Source organism: Martes martes, assembly GCF_963455335.1.
Source record: "Martes martes genome assembly, chromosome: 11".
Lineage (NCBI taxonomy): Eukaryota > Metazoa > Chordata > Mammalia > Carnivora > Mustelidae > Martes > Martes martes.
Genome location: NC_137899.1, coordinates 34,071,255 through 34,095,357, shown reverse-complemented (window position 1 = coordinate 34,095,357; position 24,103 = coordinate 34,071,255). Strand labels below are relative to the sequence as shown.

At 40.0% G+C, this 24,103-nt stretch overlaps 1 protein-coding gene across 5 annotated transcripts in view; it reads right to left on the bottom strand.

Annotated features, from left to right (window-relative positions):
* The window catches only part of ADAM22 (ADAM metallopeptidase domain 22), a gene marked incomplete at its 5' end in the record, with an annotated part of 227,572 nt that extends 208,743 nt beyond the window's left edge, over positions 1 to 18,829 (bottom strand). For 4 of the 5 annotated variants that reach the window (XM_080818828.1, XM_080818829.1, XM_080818830.1 and 1 more), the window contains 2 exons: positions 17,944 to 18,104; positions 18,559 to 18,829. In XM_080818828.1, coding sequence (XP_080674954.1) covers positions 17,944 to 18,104; positions 18,559 to 18,643 — 246 coding nt within the window. The remainder of the gene's footprint in view (positions 1 to 17,943; positions 18,105 to 18,558) is intronic. The other variant, XM_080818831.1, reaches the window with a different exon arrangement.
* Between the last annotated feature and the right edge of the window lie 5,274 nt (positions 18,830 to 24,103).

Below are 24,103 nucleotides of genomic sequence, written 5' to 3'. Positions count from 1 at the left end.
TGTCAAATAAATAAATAAAATCTTTAAAAAAAAAAAAAATTCAGGAGCCATTTTTCCTCAAAGGTCTGATCTTTAGATTTTTACCTTCTGAGGCTCTTCAAATAAGACACGGTTTTCAAAAAGAAAATAAAACAAGCTATCAAAATAAAGCATCTCATCCTCTAACCCAGTTCTACATACAAATTCTAATACAGCCTGGTTTAGGAACCTGGAGTCCACCCTTTAATCCCACTGCCTGTTAGCCTCTTTGTGTCCTACTCTCCCTTCCTTTGCTCGTGTCCTGGCTGGGAACAGCGTCGTGGAGGATACAGACCACTGAGGTCTCAGCTGAGGCAGAGAGGCCTCCCAACCCAAAGTAATAAAGCTGCACTGTTACTCATTCAATTTTTAAGAAAACAAATTCCACATGATATTTGAACTAATATTACGGAAACAAAATTACACAGTGTAGAGAATAGAGTCAATGATACTCCAATAGCCTGGTGACAGACAGTATTCACATCCATAATATTTTTATAAGTTTTTAAGTCTTAGCATTCCAAGTGATTATGAAGATGGAGATATACAGAAATTTTTATGCACTGTCAATGGAGTATAAACTGGTGTATCACTGTATAACCTGGCATTATGTAGAGAAGTTGAGAACTTCTCTACATAACTTGAAAACAATCTATAAATACCATTAACATAAACAGAAATAAATGATGGTAAGCTTATAACATGGAAAGCCAGACAAAAATAAAAAGGAAAGAATTCAATTATTTTACCCGTACCAACACAAGAAATTGAAAATCAATGTTGAGAAGTAGAAAAAATATACGATACCTATAAGTGCATGTACAAAACACACAAAATAGTAATATATATTGTTTATGGGTAAATATTTATGTAGCTAAAGTATAAAAAAAGCCAGGAAGGATTCACACTAATTGCAAGATGATTTCCCTTGAGAAGGATGAGGAAATGGAAGGCAGGACAGCATCAACTGAATCTATAATGTTTATTATATAATGTTATATAATGTTTATTCCTTAAAAAAAAAACTATTAAATTTGTGTTGATTCTGTGTGATGAGTATAAGAGTATCTCTCTCACTATTCTATCTACCTTTTTTGTATGTTTGAACTATTTCAAAACAGGAGCTTTTTTAAATTAAAAAAAAAAAAATTTCCTAAAAAATTTTCACAAGCACCTTCACATGGTCGATTTTGTAGATGCCACAGAACAGCTAAGGGGTGAATATCTCAAGCGTGTTAATGTCTCTAATGCCACGGCCAGAAAAAATAAAAGAAACAAAAATTAATGGCTAAAAGATGCAAGGAAGTTCATACTGACACAATTTTCTAAAACCTTTTAAAGGGGTGTCGGGGTGGTTCCATCGGTTAGCATTGGACCCTTTTTTTTAAAATTATTTTTATTAAAGACTTCATTTATTTATTTGACAGAGAGAGAGATCACAAGTAGGCAGGGAAGCAAGCAGGGGGGGTGGGGGAAGCAGGCTCCCTGCTGAGCAGAGAGCCCAATGCCGATGCCAGGCTCAATCCCAGGACCCTGAGATCATGACCTGAGCCAAAGGCAGAGGCTTAACCCACTGAGCCACCCAGGTGCCCCAGCATTGTACTCTTGATTCTGGCTCAGGTCATGATCTCAGGATCGTGAGATGGGGGGCTCCATGCTCAGCACAGAGTCTGCTTGAGAATCTGTCTTTCACTCCCTCTGCCTCCCCTAACCCATGCTTCTGCTCACACGCACACACTCCCTTCCTCTCTCTCCCTTCCTCTCTCTCTCTTTCTCTCTCTCTCGATCTCTCTCTAAATAACAAATCTTTTAAAATCTTTTAAACCAGAGCTGCCCAAAGAGCTGCCTTGTAGGTACGAGGCTCACCTGCCAGGAATCCTTACAATGGTTTTATTTATTTGAGAGAGAAAGATAGAGATGAAGGGCAAAAAGAGAGGGACAGTCTTAAGCAGACTCAATCTCATGACCCTGAGATCACGACATGAGCTGAAACCAAGAGTTGGACGCTAACCAAATGCACCACCCAGGTGTGCCAAGGTGATGAAAATGTTTTAACACTGACAATGGGAGTGGTTGCACAACTGTTTGAATATACTAATAAACTTTGAGTTGTAAACCATTGCTAAATGGGTGAATTCTATAGTATGCAAATTATACTCCAATAAAGCTCTTATTAAATATATAAACACAATTAAAATATAGATAATTTTGTTCCTGAGATAACAATGGGTCTGCTGAAGTCATGAGAACTGCTAGAGTTCATTTCTAGGGGCCAGCTACTTGATCCTACGATTTTGAAGTGGGATCTCCTCACCACCCTATGCCCTCACTTTCCTTTCTGGTCTTAACCACTTCAGGTCCTTCATTCACACTAAGATATAAGTGCTTAAAAACTGCTCAGAGTGCCATCCCTCCATGGGGTCTCTATTTATACTAAAGGAACTATCCTCAAGTGGTGTTTTTTTCTGATTTAATCAGATGTGTTGGTCTTTTAGCATCATGGAGATTTCATGGAGTAACAGTTCTATGTAGGTAATATCTACCTCCTAAGAAATAAGGAAAGTAAATATTTTATATTAACTTGTTAGGCCATAAAATGGTGGTAACAATTAGAGAAAAAATGAAAATAAAATAATAAGATAAGAAAGTACCTGGGACTTAGTTAAAAGGAAAAAAAGATGTTGTAGTTAGTTCAAAACCCCAGTTTAAAAAAAAAAAAATCAAAATTCCAAGAACAAACATCAAGGGAACTCCTTGGGTGAGTATGTCATATGCGTTCAGATCCATCAAAAAATACTACATGTCACTCTCCCAAAAGATAAGCATCATTGTCTTAAAGAAAATGCAGCTCTAGGCCCCAAATGGTAAACTCTAGTGAATAAAGTCACACACAAAGGTTAAATAGCTTGGATTTATTTTTATTGGGAGACATGAGGCTATAAACTGACATGAGTGATTTTGTCACAGTGATTAAAGTGGCAGAGAGACTGTGAGGTGGCCTTAGGTGGTGGAATGTCAGAATGTCAGAACCTGGGCATACTATATACAGGGGTCTCTTTTGGGTTAGCAAGAAGAGATGCGGGAGGAAGAGGAACACAGAGGTCACAGAGAAAACAAAGATGTGGAAGGAACCCCATGCTGCTTCCAAGCTCATCCCAACAAAACATTTTAATAATCAGGGAGAAAGAAATACTATAACAGTTGGAAATACATCAAAAGTACATAAAATCAGGGGCACTTGGGTGGCTCAGTCAATTGAGTGTCTGACTCTTGATTTTGGCTCAGGTCATGGTCTCAGGATTGAGGGATTGAGCCCTTATAGGGCTCTGCACTCAGTGCTGAGTCCACCTGTCCCTTTCCCTCTGCTCCTCCCCTCCATCCTGCTCTCTCTCTCTAAAAGATAAACAAATAAAATCTTTAAACAAACAAACAAAAAAAAGGTAGAGGGGTGCCTGGGTGGCTCAGCTGGTTAAACCTCTGCCCTCATTCAGTTCAGTCCTGAGATGGAGCCCTGCCATCTGGCTGCCTGCTCAACCGGGAGCCTGTTTCTCCCTCTCCCTCTGCTGCTCCCCCTGCTTGTGCTCTCTCACTCTCTGTCAAATAAATAAATAAAATCTATTAATAAATAAATCTTTCAAAAAGGATAAAAATTAAAATTAATAGAAATTTTTAAAAGTACTTAAAATCAATAACATAAATGGTCACAGTACTTTTTTTCATCTTTGAGGAGAAAACTGAAACAAATGCAAATCATGAATATTTGCTGAGCATCAAGTATGCATAGGCATAGCACTAAGCAGTGAAGGAAAAACAGTGAATTTGAATGACAAAGTTAAAGCCCAACCTCACAAAGTCTCTCTCAAGGGGATACCTTCTATTAACACACCCAATTGTCAGTTGCTCCAATCCCCCTCGCACCAACGCACACATACGTAATTTTATGTATAATTTTATGACATGCCTCTGAGGCAAGTTTTACTTTTACTAACCTGTAAAAGTGCCTCGTCATTTCTGAATACCGAGTTTGCATCCCGGCAATACAGTGCTGGATCACTTGATAAGAGTGTGAGAAGGGACATGCTCAGCTAGTGCAGAGGGTGGGCTGAGCACACAACTCAGAGTCTAAATCCAGGAAATGACGAGTAATGAGAACAAAAAGAATAATTTTAGGAAGGCAATTAGTCCATCAGTAAAACACCGAAGGGACACCTCACTCCACATTCAAAGAAGAGAATGAATGAGGGACAACTGAAAGGGAACAAAAGAAACACAGAAAAAAGAAAAACCACACCAAGAAAACAGGTTTAAAAGTAAGTAGTGAAATGGGAAAGCTTGTTGAACTATAAAACATTTTCCAAATGGCAAAATAATTAAGTCGAGCAATGTGCACCAGGGATGATTTCCAACGCTGAATGTAAATAACCTTTCAGAGACTTGTTTTTTCTTTAGCTGCTAAGAGAGAAAGAGGAACTTGACAGAAATAGAGCAGGGAAAAAATTACAAAATAAACCAAGGGTCATAGGGAAAGTGAACAGAGCAAGACCATGCACATGGGAAAACCAATGGAAAGAGGTAACGAGAAAGGGATAGAATCTGTACTGGAGATGAAGAGAAAAGAAAAGAACTGACCAGGGAAAACCCGACCTCACAACAGGGGTCTGGGGACACAAGAATGGGAAAGGGCTCTATGAAAGTCATGGCATCAATGACTTCATCAGGTCAACATTTGCTTGTTGTGCACTTGCTAGGTAGAAAGCTCTGGATCAGTGCTGGGAAGAAATGAAAATGAAGATAAGGATGCACGCCTTCACTCTTTGTTTTTCCATATGATTACATTAAAATAATTTTTACCCCATCACCCTAGGAAAATTGCAAACTTCATGATTTCATAACCAGAACATTCAGGAAATGTCCTAAACAACTCATTGATCAATAACCTCAAATAGATTTCACATGAAATGGTTAAGCTATAAATTAAAAGCATCCTCCCTTCATTAATCATGAGACCCTTATCAAGGCAAGATCATTAAGAACCGTACGAACATCATGCTGTCATAAAGTGGGAGAACAGTTTTGTGGTCCTGAATAAATTCATCACCTTCAGGGATGTTTAAGTTTCTATCAAAGTCAATAAAAATCCTCCTAAGAAATGATGACTTAATTATTTAACATTAAGGTAAATTTGTAAATGCATCTATCTGTAAAAAGCAAATTCCCATTCTTCTTATTAAATATTTACCTAAAGTTTTCTTGGAAAGCACATGAAAGCACTGCTAACTACTATAACCCTAAACTCACCATGAAAATATCCCACTATTGATGGTAAACAGAGACTGATACTGTCACCAGCATGACCCCACACGACTAACCGCAAGACCTGACCTTTACTTCGTGGATCCATCACATTTTCTTTAAGTTCTTTCCAGCTTATCTTGTAACTTAGGCGAAAGACCCAATGGGCAAAGCATCCCATGATGGAAACTGAAACTACTCTCTCAAGCAGTAACATCTGCTCTAAGAGACTGAACCCGCCCAGACCATCCAGATCAGTTTGAGCTCAACCACAGGCTCACATCTGTGCACATGGACCATGGAGTGAAAGTTGCCTCTACCTCATTATAATGCTAAAATCTCTGCCCCCAAAGGAGCACAACCTTACATAACACACAACACATGTACAGGCATGTTTCCTTAAGGTACATGCATGACCTTACCCCTGGCTCCACAAATGAGGACAAAACTCCCCTTTCTGTATATTTATCCTAACCCTAAACAAAAGTAACGCCTACACTTGCTCAGAGGGTTACGGCTTTGGAAGTTATTCCCTGTGACCTCCTCATTTGCTGCAAGTAAACTTTCCTTTGCGTAACAACTCCAGCTGGTATAACTCCTATCTATAACTCACCAAGGGGTGAACTCATGTTCGTTCGATTACAATACCAAAATTATCCATCTAAATTAAACACATTTTCCAAATTCCTCCTTAAAAGGACTCTTCAACCATTAACATACCTTTATTTAATGCATAACTGCTGCTCATTTTGTACACACTGAATGCGATTTTTCAGAGCATGAAAAGCCATCAGTCTTTTGGTAAGCCTCATCTCCTGAACTGGAAGAGGCAGCATCTAAAGTCAGGACTACACAAAGAGTGGGCCCTGTGAAGTCCTCTCCCACTAACCTGCAGACATTTAAAAATGACCAACAAAGAGTAAGGTGGAGGAAGAGGAGGAAGAAGAAGGAAGGAAAAATAAGAAATAAAGAAGAATAAAAATAGGAGGAAAAAAGGAAGAAGAGGAGGAGTGGGGGGAGAAGAAGAGAAATAAACACTTAAAACTCATGGGAGGATGGAGCACACGTGCCATCAGAGCATGTTCCTTAAAAACACAAGATCTATTTCTTGGTTGTTTGTTTCAAAAAATACAAGATCTAAATACAGAGTAGAGCCAATCACTGGAACCTGGATGTCTGAGATTAAAAACTTAAGACTGCACCTCGGACAGTCTCAGGTAGCTGGGTTGAGCGGGGAGGGCATTGGACCTGGCACAGGGCACCCAGTATCTTCTCCCTATAACTACTTTGGTTTTTCCCTGAGCCTTACCTTCCACCACACTTTTACCCTCGCTCCTGCCCTGCTCTGATGACCCTAGATCACTCTGCAGCCAACTGCTCCTCCAGCCAACTTGAGACTAATACGACCATGTGCCACCTTGACAGCTCATTCTGCCCACGAGGACCCACACTGGGTTCTGGCCAGACCCCAACAGTATGTTCTAAAGGCATTAAAAAGCCACTGGTGAGTTCACAAAAACCTACAGAACCCCCCTTCGTGAAGTGCTAGCTGCATCTGTGGCATCTTGCTATCTAGTTCAAAGAAAGAGAAACCACTTAAGGAAAATCCCGAGCTGCGATGAGGAGTACCGAATCACATTACCAGCCTAACTCCAGCCTCCTGACCTCACTGGTGGGAAATGAAGGCACTCTCTCCCAACCCAACCTATGCAAAAGGCAACCTGAAAACAGATAAAAATAAGGACAGCAACTGACCAACTAGAGGTAAAGGCTACAGACGTTGAGTCAGTGCCAAGTGGAATAAGTGGTCTAAGAAAACTGTCAACCAGGAGTTCTCCTGCCTCGGGAAGAAAAATTTAAAGCCACTTGCAAAATGTGAGCTCTTGAGGCCCATCTTCAAGAAAGCCTCATTGATTTCTCATCTTCAAATGGTTATCTAATGTTCTTTAGTTAGGGGGGAAAAAGGCAGCAAAAGGGCAACTACTGCTCAGTGCTAAAATCCCCTGGCACAAAATTGATTTTTAAAAAGCAGAAAAATGTTGATTTACCCTTGCTGATACATGCATATGATTTTGAAAATTCTCTTCAATATAAACAAACAGATTGTCGAGGGTGGGGGTCAGGGGGTGGATTAAATTGTTTATTCCTTCCCTTCCCAGTTATAATTGCTGATATTTCTGGGTCGTGGAATGACATTTTTTTATCTTCAAAATCAAATTACATATAATAGTCTGTTCTAGGAAAAACAAAAGAGATTTTGATCTTAAAAGCAAATCAAATGATGAAATCAGAAACAAAGAACCACTAGAAGTCTAAAATCATTTTTTCATATGGAAGTATTTATATTTTTTATTAAATTTATTTAATAAATTTATTTATTTATTATTTATATAAATATTATATAAATATTTATTATTTTAATAATAAATAAATAATAAAATAAATAAATTTATTATTTATGAATTTATTATTTATTTTATATAAATATTATATAATTATAAATATATATTTATAATAATATTTAATATAAATATTATATAACTATTATATTTATAAATTTATTATTTATATACATTTATTTATTATTTATTTAAATTTATTTATATTTATATTTTTAAAAATACAGCACAATGAAAAAATAAATGGAAAATAAAAATACAGCACACTGAGCTCTTTTTTTATGTGTGAAATAATTATAATTATCAAAAGGGGCTATAAACACTCAATATTTGGAGACTAAAATTTATTAATGTATTCATTCTTTTAACCCAGTTTCAAAGAGGACTTCAGGATGTTTATCTGGCCTACAAGATAAAATACAAATTTTAAGCAGATGAGGAAACTGGGAAGAAAGGAAAATTTATCACTTCAAGAACTATTTATTAAGTACCTACTCTGTGTCAGGCACTGTGCTACACGATAGAGATGTGTAGTGAACAACACACAAGATCACTCTTCTCATACACTGTTCTCGTAGTTTAATATTCTAGTGATGGCAACTGGAAGAAAGACAGTAAGTCAATCATTAAAAAGAACGTCATCAAGGGGCACCTGGGTGGCTCACTCAGTTAAGCAACTGTCCAACTCAACTTAGGCTCAGGTCATGATCTCACGGTTGTGAGATCGGCCAGCATGGGGTTTGAGCTCAGTACAAAGTCGGTTTCAGATTCTTCTCTCTCCCCCTCCTTCCTTTCCCGCTCACGCTCACTCACATCACCCCCCAGATAAATAAATTAAGAAGAAAGAAAAAGGATGGTAAATGCTAAGAAGACAAAAGCAAAACATGCTCTGATGGGGGGTGGGTGGGAATACCTCAGAAAAGTGGACAGAGGAAATCTGAGATTACTTTTTCTGTGCCTGAGTATTTATTTTAATGAGTATAGCATGCATAATGAAAATGCATACAGATATGACTTTTTATATTGGTCAATGGTCACAAGAAAGATTTCAGACGACTCGAGCTGAAATTGGGATGATGAGGAGTACACTGATGAACTAGGATGAAGCTGCTAGGAAAACGCATGTTGTAACTTTGGCTTTGGAGGAGGGCAAAATCTGCTCTAAATTTCTGGCATCCAACTCAAGGAAGGAAACAATTACATGACAAATCTCTCCTCTTGGTCCTGATAAGGCACTATCCATGATGTTCTCCAGGACTTCAATTAATACTGGAACTGGTTTCTCAGGAATATTTTTTTTAAAGATTTATTTATTTACTTGACAGAGAGAGAGACAGCGGGAGAAGGAACACAAGCAGGAGGAGGGGGAGAGAGAGAAGCAGGCTTCCCTCCGAGTAGGGAGCCCGATGCGGGGCTCAATCCCAGGACCCTGGAATCACAACCCGAGCCGAAGGCAGACGCTTAACCAACTGAGCCACCCAGGCACCCCTCTCGGGAATATTTCTTACAGTCTCCTTCAAAATATCCTTTAGAAAAAGTCTAGTGAATTATTGAAGAGGTCAGGGATGCAAATGAGAAAACTGATACCAATTCAGATATGAAACTCCTGTGATTCACTTAAATCCAAAAAGATTTAAGACATACAAAAAAAAAATCTTTTAAATATTAAGGATACACAGAGTTCCTCAACCCCACATACAAACTGGAAATCCACTACGGAGATTTTTTTTAAATACCCCCACCCCAGAATCTCAGTAGGTAAGGCCAGCATTCTATGGAGGAATAGACGATAATTCCCCATAGATTGTTTCTCTTTTTTCCCCCTTATAAATAGTTTCTTATAAGTGAGTTTCCGGCAGATAAAACTGCAACAAGTACTCAGAGTACAGACACTCTCTGCTGTGATTTAGATGTAGATTCAAATATTCCTATGTGGTTAAAAGAATATCTGAGGCATAAATAGAAATCATAACCATTTCTAGAAATGAAGACACATAACAAGTGCTAAAAGATGACATCAATTCCCTCCTGAATGAAGTTAGCAATGGAGGAGACCTGAGCAGGATCAAGAGTTTCTCAAAGAAATGTTAGGTTATTCCAACACAGAGATGAATGTCAAGTAAGTAGCATTTATTACAAAAGGATTATTTTATGTGGATCTCTAACATTCTCTTTGAGAATTCTTTTCCCAACTCTACTGCATACTGGTTATTATGACCTTGGGTAGGTTAATTAGCTTCCTTGAGCCTCAGTAACCTCAATTATAAAATGGATATAATATCTACCTCAAAAATGAGCGATTAGGGGACACCTGGGTGGCTCAGTCAGTTAAGGGTCTGCCTTTGGCTCAAGTTATGATCCCAGGGTCCTGGGATCTAGTCCCACATCGGGCTCCTTGCTTAGCAGGGTGCCTGCTTCTGCCTCTGCCTGCTGTTCTCCCTGCTTGTGCTCGCTCTCTTGATCTCTCTCTCTCTCTCTCTCTCTGACAAAATCTTTTAAAAAAATGAGAGAATGAGGGATTATTCCTGTAAATCACTCATTACAGTGCCAGATACATGGTAACTAACAAAATTATTCAAGTCTTTCCCTCAATATTTACTTTCTAGGGCTTTTATGACCAAAGTAACACCCAACTAGATGTTCAAAGAAGCTATCATTTTGGTTATTACTAACTACGTGTCTCTTTCAGCCAAAGGCTTTGACATTTGGGACCCCAGAGCAACTTGCTCTAGGGAGCCACAAAAGATATTCTATATCTTTTCTTCTGAAGAAAGGAGTATAGATCCCCTTTTAGCATTTAATGTTTCTGGTTCATGAAACTCTGACCACAAAGGAGTATACATAATTTTGGTATTGACTGCTGAATATTAACATTTTCAGTTCACAAAGAAAGATTTACCATAACTATATACATTCAATTCCAAAACAGAACCCAGGCCCTTCAAGGGGTGTTTTTCACCTTTCAAATGTTAAATCTCTTTATGTAGTTCATTCTCATTCTCAAGATAGTAGATATGATGCACTCCTCCTCCTCCATTCTGCAAGCTTTAAGAAATATATAGTTCTAGTGGGACAAATGGAAGAAATCTTTGACCTCACTGCCACTGAACGACATCTAAAGAAATGTTCCTTGCCTCCTACCATCGTGCCAGTTAAGCACAGAGGTTAAGCCCAGGCAGTGGAGTTAAACTGCCAGGGTTCAAATCCCTTCTCAGCTACCTACCAGCTTTGTGGTTTTAAAGCTGGTATTTCTCCTGTCATAGGGTTTTTGTAGGACTGCAGTGAGTTAATGTGTACCAAGTACCAAGAAAACTGTTGGGCACATAAAATGTAACCACATAAGTTACCGTATATTAAGTATTTTAGTGTATATTATAACATATATGATAACACCACTATAAGCACTTCTCTCTTTCCTGTTTTCTCTTTCCGTCCTCCCTCTCACCAAACTCCTTATGTCCCTTCCTCTTCTGCTCTTCCTCCTTCCTTTAATTAACATTCTTGTTCCCTTTGGAGCTTATTCTTGAAATTTAATGATAAATGTGGCCTTATCTGAGCCACACTGGAACAACTAAGTACTAGTGACCTTACAGATTCCTGCTCTCAATGAGACATGACAAGAAAGCAGGCATCCTTCCATGCATTTTTAGGAAGGGCCCTGTCATTAAAGATGATGGAACATTTGGCATTCTTTGAAATTTGAGAAAGCAAATTAAAACTAAGAACAATTTTTATCAACACATAAGCTCTTAGAGTCATTCACAGTTTTCTAGGTATAGCTGTAAAGAAACGATGAAAGATGGGTTCTTTTCCTATACAGTGAGATCAGAACCCATCTTTTAAAGCAGAACTCCAGAGATGTCCAAAAAATACAAACTGGGATCTCACAGAGTAAAACCAAGACCTAAAGAAAACTTCCACAATCCTGAATATCATTTTTTAAAACTGTTTAATTATAAGAGAAGCATGTTGATAGAATAAAAACATCCTGGAAAATGTCTCCTTCCTATTTATAGCACAAGAACAAAGTTTGGATGGATGGCAAAACTTTATCAATACTGAGTTACTTAGGTTTAACAAAAGCACATCAAGAAAAAAAAAAATTGTTCGTGCTATCCTTGCAAAATATTTCCAAAGCTGTAATTCCTAGGAGCTCTTTTCCGCCAGAGAAGCAAAGCAGCACTGCAGACAATTTACCGTGAAGCTGACTCAGTGCTCCCAAGTGAAACAGCACAATTTTAAGTACAGCTCATCCAGGCTTAGACATATGTATAAATATATTCACAAAAATGGAGCGTACTACCACTTGCCATCTTGCTACCAGCCTGTATTACTGATTATCAAAACTATGATAAATATAGAACTATGATTTTTGGTACCTGACTACTTGAGAAGCTAAAATGTGATCCAGGGAAAAAGAGAAAAAAAAGTAGCCCACCTATTCCCTGACAGCAAAGACTTCTGACAAAAAGAAATTCTGCTACTTGCAGAGAAATATAATCAATGGGTGAAAAACAAGTAATTGAAAATCTATGAGGTGAACACACAACAAAATAAACCACCAAATAGCCTATCTTTGATGTTACAGTAAATCTGTCATTTTGGCTAGCCAAAAAAAAAAAAAGAAAGAAAAAGAAAGAAAGGGGAGTCATGAAGGTGCTTTTTCTTAAAAATAGCAATTAAGTGATTATCAGTAGCAAACTAGCAATAAGGCTCAGGAAGTACTATCTTGCCCATTTGGATGCCCAGTTAAAAATGTTTTTCATCCATTGTTTGCAAACACACAATTCCTTCCAAATAACTGCAAGTCAGAGGAAAGGCTCTGAGTAATTTAAATACTCTGTAGTTCTGAACATAATTTTATAGGACTGAAATTACTTCAGAATAGCTAGACAACCTTGAAGATAGCAAGTTACCCACAATTAAATATGATTCCTTTGACTATCATTTCTAGAACTTCGTGGCAAAATAACCTTTCAGTAGGGGCTGATCATCCCACTTAGGATAAAAGTAAAGTATGCATTCAAGTAACTGGCCATGCAGTAAAGAAATCTTTTATAACATGGACTATTACCAACAGAATTATTATTTCACCCCAAATTGTCAATATTTCCCCAAACCATAAGAAAAATCTCTTCCAAAAATATGAGTATTCTTTTCCATTTAGTGATTGAAAACTGAAACAAGGACACATTAAGAGTAAAATTAAGGTGTTTCATACTGTCATCGTTTTTGTGAGCTTTCTGAAACATTAAGTAATATGTTGCTGGTTTCCTTGCTCTGGGCCGATGGCTTTATCTTACCAGGTGAGAAGTAATTTCTGAATTAGGTTAGATAACCTGCAAAGTCTCTTCCATCTCTAGAACTGTTAGATTCCACTTAGTTATATAAATTTTAACAATTTGTAAATTACTTCTGGGAATGTGTTAAATTCGGGTAATTAGGGCACCATTTTGCATTAAAGTGATGTCATATAATTTCTAAATAGTACTCAAGCAGCCTGAGGGAGTAAATGTTATTTAACAAAAACTCATACAGTGCTTACAATATCCCCAGCATTGTTCCAAGTGCTTTACAAACTCTTTCATACAGTATTTTCAGTATACTTAGTAACTGAATTCTTACGAAGCTTAATGAGTATGTGAATTAGCATTCTCCAATAAATTAAAGTGAACAACCACTTTCATTTACCCTTTGAAATTAAAATTATTCATTTCTAGCCATTAGGATGATCCTGCAATAATAAAAATCTGGCCAGTTGACTCGCCTTATTAAAGTCCTTCAATTGCCTTCAGGACAAAGTCCAAATTCCTCCACAAATCCCAAAGATACTGCCACATCTACTCTCTGCTTTCCTGTTTTGGCTCCCGTGTACCTTAAATCCTAACTATTTGTACTTAACAAAAATGTGTCCTGATTCCCACCCGCCCTGTAAGTGCTCCCCCTTGGTTTGATAGGCCCATCACCTACCTTCCTTCAATCTAGCCAATTCCCACTCACCCTCAAAAGCACAGCTAAGGCAGCACTTCCCCATGAAAGCCCCCTGACTGCTCATCTGGCTTAAATACTGTGTTTTCTCTGCTTCTACCGCTTTCTGTGTTCATCTCCAGAAAATCACACAGAAGGGCAGAGTATTAACTGCTTATTCATTCATGCATCTTCCCACTTGCCTGTAAATTCCATAAAAGCTTAAACTGTGTCTTTTATCTTTAAATCCCCAGAGCCTTGTACAAAAACTGGTACACAGTATGAGCCCAAGCAAATAAATGCCTTTTAAATACATAAATCAACAAATGAATATATAAGCTTTGTGAGATGATAGAGAGGCATCCCAATTTTATTTCTGAAGAAGAAAGAAAATTGGTTAAAAAAAAAATGTCCATGGATAGCTAAGATACCATAATTTTTATCTATTTAATTACCAAAGAAATAATAAGGCCATCAACTTGAGTTTTTAGGTCCAATGCCAGCTCTCAATGAAACCAAAAATGCAAAAATGCAGGAAAACTCCTTAGTTTTCTAATTGCAGGAAAATTTGGCATATGGCAACTAAGTCTTTACAACTGTAACTGCCAGATTCAAAACCTAGTAGTCAGCGATTTCTAACTGTAGTTTAAAGATCATGGTAAACTGCAAAAGCCTCCCAGGTGATCTGGACATCCAACCATATGTACTGTGTGTATCTTACTATGAGTCAGGCACTGAGATAACTGCTGGTAGTAATTTCTTTGAAGAGGAGCACCTGAGTAGCTCAGTCGGTTAAGCATCAGTCTCCCCCCGCCTCTTTTATTTTTTTTTTACTGATGTGTTAGTCTTTTATTACATGTATTTCCATATTTTCATACACATATATGTATTTTTTTACTAAAGCAAGATCACAATGTTGTAAATAGTTTGTTTTCTTTTCATCTTTTCATCTCTTTGCCTGTAAGTTTCCATTGCATCTAATACCTCGATCATACTAAAATTACCCTAATTGTCACACATCTATTTCCCCAAAGCTAGTTTGTCCAAATCAGGGTTTAGGTCCAGAGCCTGCATTTTATCCAGTTTGTATATCCCTTAGGTGTTTTACATCTAAAACAGTCCTGGGGCACCTGGGTGGCTCAGTTGTTGAGTGTCTGCCTTCAGCTCAGGTCATGATCCCAGAGTCCTGGGATTGAGCCCTGCATCAGGCTCCCTGGTCAGTGGAAGCCTGTTTCTGCCTCTCTCACTCCCCCTGCTGTGTTCTCTCTCTCGCTGTGTCTCTCTCTGCCAAATAAATAAATAAAATCTTAAAAAAAAAAAAAAATCTAAAACAGTCCTTTTCTTCATCTGTTAGTTTTCCTGCTCAATGTCTGTCTGATCACTTCCTCATGCTGTCACTTAGCCTGCTCCTCTGTCCCCTGTATTTCCTAGAAATCAGAAGGTACATCTAAGAGCTTGATCAGTTTATATTAATAAATTTTGTCTATAATACATTGGGGGTGCCACTGCCTGCTTCACATGGCATTTCTTCAGGACGTACGTGCCATGTGGTTTTACCATCAGTGAAACTCACACTGTCCTCTGGGTTGTGTAATGGCCACCCGAGCAGCTGCAAGACAGTGATATGATTCCCCCTGCAAGCAGGAAGTATTTGGCAAGGACCACACCACACAGATGTATGGTTTCCCCTCAGCCATTCACCGCATGGCCAGTTCCATTAGACAGCCCTTGCCTGAATTAACATTTGCTGGAAATCGCAGAATGATGATTTTTCTAATGTTATCATTTCTCCTACATTTATCAGCTGCCACTCCTTAGTGAAGAAGGGCTTTCCCTAATCACCTAGATCCATATGGTTACTCTGAGAAGCATTTGGACAAGCATTTAACTCTTGACTTTTCAGCTCAGGTCATGATCTCAGAGTTGTGAGATCTAGCCTGCACAGGGCTCTGCGCTGGGGCATGGAGCCTGCTTAAGATCCTCTCTCTCTCCGTGTGCCCCTCTCCCCCACTTATACATGTGAGCACACTCTCTCTAAAAAAAATCTTTTAAAAAGATATTTAAAATAATTATTTTGATGGTAAGATAGTATTTCACTTTGAATCCTGATGTGAACAAAAAATTTATTCAGGCTGTTCAACCTAAATCCAACCAGTTCATCCATACCTCACCAAAAGCCAGTCATTCTTCTCAACTGTTTATTATTGTAAGAAGGAGAAACTGCATAGGTCCAAGGTATCTTGTGCCCCAAGTTGAAAGGCCTATGATCCAAAAACTGCTGAAATTGTGCTCCATAAATGGAGAGAAAAGAAGGAAGACTGGCCTGTTTTCCAAAAGTGGTGGTCCTTCACCGACACAGTGGAGGGCAGAGGGTACCTGAAGACACTACTGGCACAAGACAGAGCCTTGGAGTTTCCAGGTTCAATTCTGCAGTTTTCTTTTCCTGCATTTCTACTTCCTTCTGTTGCCCTTCCTCTCTGAGAAAGTCTTTGTGATTTGTTTTAAAGCACGGGCTCTATCAACAAAAATTCAGACTATAAACTACAGGATGAAAGACCTCCTGTTTTCAATGAATAAATTGCGAAGAAAAAAACAAGGAAATGGAGAGGGGGATACTATGCATTATAGAGACTCAAAAAATTAAACTGCAATCTATAGACACTATTTGGGTCCTGGATCAAATACACAAACTTAAATATATATGTGTTACATTTATATACATTTATTAAATATCCTTACATGTATCTAACATATGTATATATTTATATTTATATATTTGGCATAATATCATCGTTACCTTTTGAAAGAATCCTTTTAGAAGAGTTGAGTGAATTTTTTATGAATAAAATTCTATGATTTGCATCAAAATAATATGAGAAGAGAAGAAAATAGGAGATAGATGAAACAAAATTGGCTATGAGTTGCTAATTGTTAAAGCTGGGGTTCATTATAATATTCTATTTTGTGTGTGTTTGAAATTTTTCATAGTCAAAAGTTGTAAATTTGTGGGACTATTCCTCCACAGCAATGATTCTCATTTACTAAAAAATAAGATAGTGTCCCCTGCTTCTTCAGTTTTACTATGAAAACAAGTCAAAATGAAAGAGGAAAATAAGTATTTTTCAAACATTAATGGAATCCTTCATTAAAGCTTGACACATTAGATTTCCTACTATAATCAAACTTTGATGGATACTACTGTAGCCCTTTAAAGTAATTTCTTACATGAAAATTTCAATGGAACTAAGCCTTTGGCTACAAATACAGATTTAAGTGGCCTTTTCTATTTTTACATATATTACACACACAGATCAAATACTATGACTATCAGAGCAACAATGTACATCTTAAGGTATTAATAAGTATATTTGCACATGTGAAAATTTCAGCCTCCCTTTAGATCAGCGTAGTTTACAACAGTTTCAACATGGACAAGTTCTACCTTAATCTGTACTTACAGATGAATGAACTGTTTGCCAGGTGGTATATGAACACAAAAACTATTTACAGAGCCCCAAAATAATTACCTAAATTAGCAAGTAAGTTCAAAATACTTTTCAGTCATTATCTGTGGATGTGTGTTATTGATCTAAATGCGGGTAAAAAGTAAACTTAGATTTTTTTTTTAAACATAGTTTATAAAAGCCCAATAAACAACATGGTTCAAATTACACCAAAGGACTGCTACCAATGAAAAAATGGGGGAGGAGACGCCTTTTCTGAAAGGTGGAGATGAAGGGTACATCTCTGGTGTCCACAAATTGAGTGAGCTGAGAACACTGCAGTTTAGCTTGTTTTTACAGTTTGAGTTTAGTTAGGGATGTCTAGGCTTGTGTTTTCGTTTTTTTTTTTCTACAGTACCAACCGTGGTTTAAATCACATATAAAGTCTTTTTGAGGATTTAAGCAAGCACCACAATAATGATGATGCAAATCCTGCCAACATTAAATCCCTTCTTGCCTACTATGCTTTTGCCTGACAGAGGTGAGAGGGTCTCCACCCCTTCGTTCAGGATGCGGCACTGCCGAAGACATCCCGCACAAACTCCTCTCTAGCAAAGCTCTGGCCTGTGGTTCTTCGGGGGATTTTGCCCCCCCCCCGCCTTCCCCGCTCCCTCCTTTTTTGCACAGAGAGCGCCATGCATGACTCGCATTAGGACTGCGCTCATTTCACCAAAGACACCGCATCTCCACGGCGACGGAGAGCAAACGTGGGGTAGGGTGGGCCAGGCCGCGCCCAGGCCCACCCGCCGGACCGCGCCTCTCACCTGCCCCGCGCCGTGGTGGCCCCGCACTCGCGTGTCGAGCGCGTCGTGTCCAGTTTCGTCTCCGCCGCCCGAGCGGTAGAGGAGCCGGAGTGGCACGATGCTCTGGCGCTCCAGGAAGCGGTTTTCGTTCCTCCTCTCCAGCTCCGTCAACAAGGCGTCTCCTCCAGGCAGGAAAAGGGTAAGGAGGGAGTGGGGAGAGAAGGAGAAAAAAATGACCCTGACCCGTACTCGTGCCTTCTGCGGCCCGACGTCTCCTCTATGAAAATCCCGCCGCCCCCTCCCTCCCGGTCCCTATCTGAGAAGGACGCAGCCGGGGAGCCCTGGACCAGCGCATCTGAGATCATCCAGGATCGGGGCCCAGAAGCACAGCACCCCTTTCCCATCCTCCGCATTCCTCCTCTCCAGAAGACGAAAAACAGGCATTTGACCGAAGGTTTCTAACGCATCCGCGCGCCCCCACACATGTATTTTTGCTTCACTTCTCACCACCCTTCTAAATTAAAAAATCTCCCCGCGCACTCGGGAAACGGGGATGCCCGTTTCCAGGGCGCTTGAGGGTTGCAAAGACGCCAGGAAAATGGTACGTCCCGAAGCCACAGAGGGTGGCGAACTTACCTGCCCGGCCGCAGCGCGCCGGGGGGCAGGTCCCCAGGGCGCAGAGCAGCAAGAAGGGCACGGACGCAGCCGCCGCCGCCAGCATGGTGCTGCCGTCAGCCCGCTTCGTTCGAGACGCTCAGCTCCTCATGTCCGGGCCGCCAGGTCTGCGTCCCTCGGCCCGCGCCCCACGGCTGGCCTCGGCCGCCCCCTCCCAGCCCGGGTCGGTGCTGCGGCGGCCGTGGCGCTGCAGCCTCCGCCGCGGCGCTGCCTCAGTGCTGCATTGTGCTCCGCGGGCGCTTCCGCTGGCGGGGGGAGCGAGCGAGTGCTGCATTGGGCGGTTGGCTGTAACTAAGTGGTTTCTAGCGCCTCCCACCTCATCCCAAGGCAAAGGCTCCGGCGGGCGACGAGCGCTCGGCAGGGAGCGAGCGCCTGGTGCACTCGCCCCCCGCGCGCGGGTAGGGGCGCGCGCCGGAGAGTCAGCTGGGAAATGTAGTTCTCGCTCCGCATCCCGCTCGTTTCCACGAAGGTGCGGACTGTCGCGACCTCGTGACCACGGAAGACAGAAAGGGCAGAAGAGAGGTCATCGAAGGCAGGCCCTTCTGGGCACCGAAATACCCCAACTGCGCCTCTGCGAGAACCAGTATTCCTTCACTCTGTGGTCCATAAAGACCCGTAATGTTTTCCGCAGATACAGTAGTTACTTATTCTCAGGGAATCACACCTTCAAAAGTACGTGGTAAGTTAATCATTCATCAAACAGTGAGTGAGGACCTACTGTGTGCCCGGTGGTTGTCTAAGTAGGGGGACACAACCGAGAACAACACGAGTGTAAGAGGCACGTGCTTGCAGATACAGTAGAGTAAACACCGTTTTTTACATTACGGCGTGAAGGTGCCCTGGTAATGCTTAGAGGAGGATCATTAACTCAGCCAGGCGAGTCAGATGGGAACATCAAGGTCAATGCAGACGCTGGACCGATGTCTTGGATTTAGCCCAAGTGTCCAGGATGTTTTGTCCTTTTTCTGATCTCTGCCTGTCTCAAACCTGTTTGTGAAAACCAGACTTGAGGAACTCTACCTTCTCAGGCGGCTAATTCCATTTTCCTCTAATTCCAAATGTTAGAAACTTTTGAGGATAAGACAGTAATACAAGTATTATTAGTTATCACCATAATTAGCTCTTATGTAGTATGATACAATTTTTCTGAGGTCACATATAATGCCCTTTGAACCTTGGATCAGCAATTTAATAAGTATTATTATTCCCATTTCAGAAAGGAGGAAATTCAGGCTTAGAGCTGCACCTTCCAAATTCTGTAACCACTAGCTACGTGTATCTATTTCAATTTAATTAAAAGTAAATAAAATTTAAAATTCAGTTCCTCAGTCACTCTAGACACATTTCTGTACTGCCTATGACTAGCAGCTACTGTACTGTAGAGCAAAAATAGAGAACATTTCCATCATTGCAGACAGTTCTATTGGACACAAGAGGCTTAGAGAATTTAAAGGACTTTTCCTAAGGTTCCATGGCTAGTTATAGAGTAGACTGGATATCCTGTCTTCAGTTCTGAGTCTTTCTTCCACACTTCCCTGGTGGAACCTGTGTTTTTATAACCTTCATCCTGATTCTGGTCCTGTAAAGCATGAAGAAGAATCTTACACATGATGCTTGCTCTGTGGAGATGTTTTTTTTTTTTCCTTCCCCAGTGGAAAAAAATTTTTACCCCTGCCTCTTGTGACATGGTTTCAGGTTTCCATCATGATGATTTGAAAATACATTCCAGTATGTCAGTGTCCCAGATAAAGTGTGGTATTCAGTATTAAATACAACTTAGACATGGTTTTACAAGCAAACAGTAGAGAGGGGCTCTTTTTTTCCCTTGAGAGAACATTCTATCATATTTAAGTAACGGTAGCTCATTGACCTTTATTACCATTTCAAAAAAAATTTCCCAAATTTTCAAATAAATAAGACACTTAAGAATTTTATATATGACATGAATTATAGTCTGAATAGGGGCTAAAAGATTTCAATGGTACACTTTACACCTTGATGCAAGAGATTTCACAGTAGGTACAGTAAAAGAATTAAAACCCAAGGGCATGGAGGTACCTGGGAGGCCCAGTTGGTTAAGTGGTGGACTCTTGGTTTCAGATCCGCTCATGATCTCAGGCTTGTGAGGTCCCTAAATAGTTATTCTTGGTATTGGTTGGTTTTGTACATTTTATTAGAAAGGACTACATAATGGCCACACACTTTTGTTCTACAGTATGCGAATACAAATAAGTTGTAATATTAGGAAAACTTATTCTTAATGTGAGAGTGAACATATCCAATCTCTGCTTTACAGTATTAAAGCTTTATTCACAGAGCTAAGAAAATTGTGCTCTTTGGAAAATTTTCTATTCAGTTCCTCTATTTTCTAATTGGATTCTTTATTTTGCTACTGATTTGTATGAGTTAGTTACATATTTTGGATATTAACCCCTTTTCATAAATATGATTTGCAAATATTTCCTCCCATTCAGTAGGTTGTCTTTTTATTTTGTTGATAGTTTCCTTTGCTGTGCAGAAGCTTTTTAGTTCGATATAGCCCCACTGGTTTATTTTCATTTTTGTTGCCTTTGTTTCTGGCGTCAAAGCAAAATGATTTCCAAGACTAATGCCAAGGAGTTGATGTCAAGAGTTGTGGAGTTGGTTAATAGAACATGCTTCCTTTAGGAGCAAAACAGATGGACAATAACAAGGTAATTTCTCAACATGTACCATTAAAATAAATCAGTCTCAGGAGGCTGTGGGAAGTTGCTCCAATCAAGAATCATGATCTATTTCCAGAGCTGAGTCAGTTTTTCAACCCAGAAACCACCAAGTGAAGGAAAGGTCATGTCCCTAGGAGAAGGACCCTGCATCACATGTTAAGTACCTATGGTTAACTATTCCTTAGCTCTTTCCCAAAGGGACTTACCTCCATTTACCTGGGTCACTGCACTGGAGAAAGGGGTAAGAATATCCGAATTACTATTGGATGCAGGGTCTGGACTGACAGTGATACCTGGGACCCAAAGCACCTATTTTTTTTTTTTTTAAGATTTATTTATTTATTTATTTGACAGAGAGAGATCACAGTAGACAGAGGCAGGCAGAGAGAGAGAGAGGGAAACAGGCTCCCGGCTGAGCAGAGAGCCCGATGCGGAACTCGATCCCAGGACCCTGAGATCATGACCTGAGCCGAAGGCAGCGGCTTAACCCACTGAGCCACCCAGGCGCCCCAAATATCTAAAGATGGTTGATTCCCATCCTATTCATCCGGGTTATAAAGAATAACAATAGACTGCCTCAAACTGCACTAAGGAGTAGCCTCAACTGCAGACGCAGTGCCATATGTGATACCATTTTCACTGCAAATGAGCATAGCCTCAGGTACATGATATGCAACATTGTTTGGGTGGATGCATAATTTTCCTTCCAGGTCAGAAAAAAATCAGGAAGAGATTGCATTCACAGGGGAAAGATTAACAGTATACATTTTACTTGTCCTCTGTTAAAATTTGAAGAGGATGCCATTGAGAACATCACATTAACCCATTATACTGATATATTTATCAGACCATATGATTAAGAAGTTGCTAGCACATTGGAACTATGTGGCACATGTCTTCTAGGCACATGTCCTCTAGGGCGTGAGACATGTACCCTAATAGGAGTCAGGCACCTGTCACATCAATAACATTTTTAGAGATCCAATGGCCAGGGGCATGCCAGAACATCCCATCCGGAGTAAAAGACAGGGCACCTGTGTGGCTCAGTTGGGCAACTGCCTTCCACTCAGGTCATGATCCTGGAGTCCAGGGATCGAGTCCCACGTCGAGCTCCCTGCTTGGCGGGGAGTCTGTTTCTCCCGCTGACCTCTCTCCTCTCATGCTCGCTCTCTCAAATAAATAAAATCTTTAAAAAAAAATACATCAAAGTAAAATATTAATTACTGAAGTTTCCAAACATGAAGGAAACATTACATTGGAAAGCCTCTTCAGGTTCTGGAGGGAGGATATTCCAAATGGGAGTACTACTTCCACCCAAGGGCATGAAAGGCTGTCAGCTGTGAGCAAAAAATAGCTCTGCATTCATATAACCAGGCAGGTTCAAAGGTTTGAGAGGTATCTATCAGTGATAGGAAAACTGGAGTTTATGAAAAGCCCCAATAGGGAAATGACAACTTCCCCTGAAGACTTAAACTATGCCATCTTCAGTGGAGAATTATGTACTTTTGGAAAAATGAAAAGTTTTTTGTATGAGATGATGACATATGAGAGATGAAGTGGCTGTCTGTGGGGCAAAAACCATCATGTAGTCACAAGGCCAGTCATGGGCTGCGGTTCTGTCATTAGATCTATCAAGTCATCAGATTGGGCAGGTGCACCAATAATCCTTATAAAATGGAAGTGGTACATCCAGGACTGAGCTAGAGCAAGACTAGAGAGCTCAAGGAATGAGCAGGCAGCCCAGATCCCATGTCATCCAGGGCTATCACATCAGTTCCTCTCTCTCAGTTCCCACCTACAGGGAACTGTATGGGCCATCCCTTTGGACCAGATGAAAAATCCCAAACTTAAATCAGGGGATTAGCTGCTTCTGTGGGTGCAAGCTGAAAATATATGGTAGTTGCCATACAGCTCCACTCAGTGGTGGCACTGAAAGCCAGTTACAGATCTTCCTAATAGAGCTTCAAGTGGTATACCTCTAATCATCACCTTTGTAAGGAAAGAGAACTGGCCCAAGTTTAGAATATATGTGGACTGGTGAGAAGGGAAAATGACGTGACTGGCTGTAAGGGACTTAAGAAGAAAAAGATCTGAAGATTGAGTACAAGGGGTAGAGACAGATGGCATATGGGGGTGGGCATGAAGTATAAGAATCTTCATATCACATGTTAATGCTTCTCCAATGTTAGCACAATCGGTATGTGAGCAAAAGGACTATGGTGGCAGGAAAAAAGTCATGTACAGGCTTGGCTTGACAGCATGGGCTCCTATTCACTGAGGTTGAAGCTTCTGTTGTCAAATGTTCAACTTGCCAGAAACAAGAGACCAACGCTGACATGGCACAAGCCCCCAAGACCAGCCAGGCACCAGATGGCAAGTTGATCACACTGGGCCCAGTAACATAAATTGCAATTTACTACACATTTAAGCACAACCAAGTGAAATGAACTTACAGGGACTTTGGTAATTTCTACTACTTTCTTCACAAAGGAATTTTGACATCCTTTAATAGATATGGCTGTCTTAATCTGGTTCTTATTATTCAAGTCTTACTGTTTTGGTCACACACTATTCTCCCAGTGTTCAAAACTAGAGTATGTTTTTCTTGCTTGAGTAACACATTTAGTGTCAGATTCTTTTTGCATTTTTAATTGCCCAGGGCTCTTCCTAGACTTTTCCTTTTTTTTTTTTTTTTTTCTTTTTGGCATGGTATTTTAAGGAGGCTACTTCTAATATTACTTACAAAATTAATGCTAATTAATCGCCCTTTGTAAGGGTATAAGTTCTTTCTGCTTTTTAAC